Genomic DNA, 5,939 nt, shown 5'->3' with positions numbered 1-5,939 from the left:
CCTACCTACCGTCCTTACCCTACCACCTTACTACCTACTATTCTACTACCTACCTACCTACCTACCTACCTACCTACCTACCTAACCTTACCACCTACCTGACCTACCTACCTACCTACCTACCTACCCTACCTACCTACCTACCTACCTACCTACCTACCTACCTTACCTACCTACCTATATACCTACCTACCATATATAGCCTTACCTACCTACCTGCCTGCCCCTACTTACCACCTACCTACTACTACTACCTACCAACCTACCTACCTACCTACCCCCACCATCCTCACACGCCTACCCACCATTTTTTTCTTTATCTATCTATCTATCTAATTCTATCTATCTATCTATCTATCTCATCTATCTATCTGTTCTATCTATCTATCTATCTATCATAGCTAATCTATCTATATCTAGCTATTATCTATTTAATCTATACTATCATATCTAATCTATCTATCTATCTACTTATCTATCTTCTATCTATCTTTCTTATCTCATCTATCTATCTATCTTATCTATTCTATTCTATCTATCTACTCTATCTATCTATCGTTATGTATCTATCTTAATCGACTCTATCTATCTAGTCTATCGTACGTCTATCTATCTATCTATCTATCTATCTAGCTATCTATCTATTTATCTATCTATCTATCTATCTATCTATCTATCTATCTATCTATCTATCTATCTATCTATCTATCTATCTATCTATCTATGTATTTACCCATCCATCTATCTATCTATCTATTTATATACATCTATATCTATCTATTTCGCTCTCCACAGCGAACAACTACAAACAATGGCGCAGGAGTCGACGAGTCAGTCGCCTTGCCTGGCTTATGGCCAGTACGAGGTTTCTGACGTATACAATTGCACTGTGTTTTTCGAGCGCGTTGTCACATCTGCAGAGCAAACATGAAACAGGTTCCTCTCTGAAATAACATGCCATCGGGGGAAGCAACAAAGAACTTCTCAATCCCTCCCGCACTGTTCGAACCTGGAAGAGCTTACTATAGCTATAAGTACTTCACATCTCCCAGGAATAAACAACCTGATTGATATCGGCCGTACAGTACGCGGCATAGTATGAAGACCTCTTAATAATACTAGTAATATGTATATAACTGTATAACTAGTACATAGTCTAAAACATAATATACTGCTTTGGGGATCGTTTTATATCCGTTTACGCAGTGAACTATCAGCAGGTAACTTGTGTTTTCATATTTTCCCATCAGCGAGGGTAAAGGGCATGCGATACCGCTATATACCCACCTAATCCTTTTTATTGCACCCAGATAAAACGCAAGTGCTACTGGGCACCACCTGAGGTTGAGGCTTGCCGGTATTCTAATGCGAGCGCTCACAAGGGTATTCTCAATATTAGCTCAACTTTGCACAGGCCCACTTTTCTGGTACATGTATATTTGCTCCGTGGTTTATTGAACGCATATAATATTTGTAAACTTGATAGATGAGAAAAACTAGGGTGGGTCGACGTCTCGGTGTGATTAACTTCATACATTCATGACACGTATATTGTACACTACAATCCGGGTATACGTTCGTAACCATAAGTACATCGTAGAAAAACGCATAGACCGTAGCATCGTAGAATGCCTAGACAGATTCCAGTGCAGCTTAGCGGTTACATGTCGACTTCAATGGCAAACATCTTGTGTGATATCCTTAGAGTAAACGCCATCTGTCTGTGGACCAAACTGGACCCACTTATCATATTATCTTTTTCGTAATTACACTTAGTAGAACGACAATATTTGTCTTTAGAGTAATATTTCTAACCCTGCCGAGACCAAGCTGTCAATATGAGGCATATTCAAACGGGATCGTAGTTGCCAACGTGTGATTTAGATTAACTAGTACATGTTTTCGCCTGGGATATTACACGTGAGAGTGTTGCGAAGTAAACGAAAACGTCCGAGCTGCGACGGTGACGGATGAATAATGCATTTGCGAGTAACGTGTTTACGCAGTCGCACTGTTATTAGATAAACGCACGGGTGACTTATTCCACCGGAATAATTCTTCGGGGTTGGGGGGGGGGAAGTGAGCTTTCCGTGATATCGCGGAATGCTTTGATCCGCATTGCTTCTCTGGGGTTCTCATGCGGAATGTTTCCACTAAATACTTTCCCAACGTCGCCCGTCCCTACTTGTTTCTGTTGCTTGGAGTCGGTCTGTTTACTGCTTTTTATTCTTATTTTTTCATATTATGATTGTAAATTTTTCTTCTTCTGTCTTATTGTCTCTTGCACAGTGTCTGTTACGCACACCGCAGGTACAAACGCGCGTACGTGCACACGCGCGCATGCACACATATGCAAACGGACGCGCGCACACCTCACGTCCACCCCCGCTTTCTCAGCCTCCCCGCATCTCGTTCGCCGTGCCACTCACTCTATGTCTTTTGTTTCGGTCACGTATCTCACTTTATACATACACACACCACATACATACACGCACACCACACACACGTACACATACACACCACATACATACACGCACACCACACACACGTACACACACACACACACACACACACACACACACACACACACACACACACGCGCACAGACGTGCACGCACGCATCCATGCATTGAGATGTTCAGAATTTTCACACGCAAAGTTGCTTTCTGGCCTTCATGCTTTTGTTTTATGCTTCCAAATTTGTGTAGTAATTTACTTGAAGCACTTGCAACACTGATAGTGTAGTGATACTTTATCAAATACTACCAGCAGTAGCAGTAGCCGCTTGTTGTAGTGCTATTACAGTGGCGGATCCAGGATTTACAGATAGCGGGAGTGCGGATTTTGTGATAGCGCCTGTGTGCACTCTTCGTGTACCGAATAGAAGGGGGGGGGGTGCGCCTCTTACGCCCCCCCACCTTGGATCCACCACTGTATTAGTATTAGCACCACATCTAATAGCTCACTACTCTAGTACAATAGCCCTTGTTGGCTCTGCTGCAAGTGTGTGCACACCTGCTGTAGATCCAACAGTAGCTTTGCCAGTGTAGCCCCTTTGCTCCCAGTGGCGGAAGTGAATGAGCTATATAGTGGTAGAGTTGAGCCAACAGTTGCCATTACAATGATACAATTATGGTAAATAAATAATGATTACCAGATAATATTCACCACAAAAGTTAATGCACTCTGTACTACCTACTGTTTCTATTGCTCACAAGGAGATGCTATGCTCCTCAGCGTATAATCTCGATGCATGCGTACTAGTGAGTAGTTTAAGCGTACAAAGATAGGGAGCAGATAGATAAATCATGGGACTCACATTGTTTGTGTATCTGCACAGTTGTGTGCAATCATTAAGTGACATTGTTAATTGAATTGTATAGGAACATTTGAGCAGCATTCAATATTAGGGTTATCAGGTCATACAGAATATATAATCATTAAAGGGATACATGACCCTCGTTACAAATATAATTGCACTTTTGTGATTAGCCCTCGGTCTGTAATGCAAAAAATATATCAGAAAAAGCTCAACTTCGTTAGGGTGTCAGCACAATTGCGAGGTGGCATGTCACTGTCAGCGGCCAAAATTTAACATTTCAACAAATTTTATGACGTGAATGAATGATTATAGAAATTATCAATTTACTACTATTATTTATGTACTTACTATCATAATAAACCCTAAAATTCTAGGGTGTAGTATCCCTTTAAAGTCTTAGTCATTAATATAATAAATTTATCATTATTTATTATGTATATCATCTAATTTATTAGTGGAATGGTCTAATTGCTTGCGCTTTGGTCCACTGCAGCCTGTAGCAGAGCAAAGTGCTATATATAGGTAGAGCTATCAAGAATAGTCATGCATGATAAAATGTAATAACAGTCTAATATATTTTACTGGAACTTAGCAAAGCTTTTCAGATACATTACCAATACATTTGTACTGCATTTATAAATAACCTATTATATATTTTACATGATATGAAATTATGAACTTACAATAGAAATTTATAGCATTAAATTAGAAAAGGGATTCAAGTTACCATTGCTAGCAATTCAATTGATAAATGTAGTAAGTTAACTTAATAGTACAATTACGTTAATTCAATTTGGGCCTTATATTGTTTCAAAGCAACTGGTAATAATTTTGTGGATCCTGGTTATACTGAGATTCATTTGCTCTCCATTCAGTAATGACAGTATTTGTACTTTTAGATGGCACCTAAATACAATCATCTAAGCTGAAATGATGCGTGGATTACATTATACCATTCTCTTCCGACAACCTCGATTGCGTAACTGCAACGTGATCTCACCGCTGATGCTGCCTATCCGCTCTGCGTCTGGATCTCAGAAAAGCATCACTGTGTGGGAACCTAGTAGGAAGAGCAGTAAGCGATATGAGGTCAGTGGGGGCAAACCTATGACAAAACTAGAACATATGAAGCATGGATTTCAAGTTTTAAAAGATGAAATCGTTTCATGGAAAGAAGAGCAGATGGAGCGACTTAGATGTGACCCATTGGCTAGTTTCCAACATGGTGATTATGAGACGATATGGAAGTTCAATTCACTAGATCCAATAAACAAGTGGATTGTTTCAACTGATAAAGATCACAACATTGGTAAGACAGAAGCCAAACTTGAACTAAGTCCAGGAAGAAAGGCCCTTTTCCATGGGCTCTTGAACACGGAGCCACCGAAGGATGGGTACCATGCAAAATCAGGATTTGCCAACATTATGTCGCGTAGAGCAAGTGTAAGTATTTTAACGTAATATAGTTGACAAGGTTCATATACACATAACATGTTGGAAGCACTATATCTTATTATATGCTTGAGTTCAAACATATATATACATTTAATTTACATCAAACGTGACTGTAATCTGTATTAAGAATATGATAAGCATAGAAATTCAGCTGGATATCGAATACATTATGATTAGGATAACATTGAAGGACGCGATGTCTGGTTTTGTTTCGCACTTTAACATTTGAAGCAGAAATTCCTCTAGATTGACTCATATATGCCCGAGGAAAGGCAATTAATCGCATTCAGTTCCAGTTTACGTGCGCATTTGCTGGCCTACTCGCTCCGTTGATCTCCCCCCCTACACTCTATTTCCCTTCACCAGTAGATAAAGTGTAAGCCGGTACTACAGCGATGCCGACAGACAGATATACAGATAGAGAGATAAGCTCGAACTAGATGACTCGTGTCTGATGTGCCATCTCTTGCATTTTCTCGTGTCTTCTTGTGTGTGGGGGAATAAGTCGATTCGAGTTTACATGGTTTATAGCGCTGGAAACGCCTGTGGGTGAAAGGAACCGGCTTCCGCTGAGCCGGACCTCTTCACACTCGACACGTGCTCACGGGTTGGAAAAGTGGGAGCCCGCGCTGTTTGTCAGTTGCGTCATCGTGACGTCTCGTAAAACATCTGGTGCCTTGCGGTTATTTTCACGTGTTGTGGCGAGGAGACCCCCGCGTTAGTGGACGCCTCTACAGAACGGACACCTGGCTATAGCGGTCAGTCGTGACGTTTTCTTTGAGTGGCAGTTACACAGTGAGATATCAGCTCTTTAGAACAGGTAGATGCGTATGGAAGATTCCGTTTGGAGACTCCGATGAGAGACCCTTATACAAGGTTTTGTCATGTCAAGATATATGATATACGTTACTGTATACGTTATATATGAGGGTTGTCTGGTGTTGGAATTCATAGTCTGTTGAGTGAAAGAACAGAGCTGTTATGTAACGAGTTCAGTCTAGCCTACTGCAGAGTCGTTCTCACTAGGTATGTATATCGTACACACATTCTCACACATCCACGCGCGATGGCAGTCCCTAAGAAAATGAAGAAAGTGTAGACAGCTAGTGTTTTCGGCACGTGATTACATTCCTATGATTTTAATTATTACACCGAGTATACG

The 5,939-nt window shown here is 40.7% G+C and overlaps 1 protein-coding gene across 1 annotated transcript in view; it reads left to right on the top strand.

The window, feature by feature from the left end:
• Positions 1 to 4,765, top strand: part of LOC106815930 (complex I intermediate-associated protein 30, mitochondrial-like) — a gene marked incomplete at its 3' end in the record, with an annotated part of 14,374 nt that extends 9,609 nt beyond the window's left edge. The window contains 1 exon segment of the mRNA XM_014820463.1: positions 4,222 to 4,765. Coding sequence (XP_014675949.1) covers positions 4,253 to 4,765 — 513 coding nt within the window.
• Positions 4,766 to 5,939: the final 1,174 nt, after the last annotated feature.

This window comes from Priapulus caudatus, unplaced genomic scaffold (assembly GCF_000485595.1).
Source record: "Priapulus caudatus unplaced genomic scaffold, Priapulus_caudatus-5.0.1 Scaffold1239, whole genome shotgun sequence".
NCBI lineage: Eukaryota > Metazoa > Priapulida > Priapulimorpha > Priapulimorphida > Priapulidae > Priapulus > Priapulus caudatus.
The sequence above is the reverse complement of the archived record's forward strand: the minus strand, read 5'-3'. Positions and strand labels throughout refer to the sequence as shown.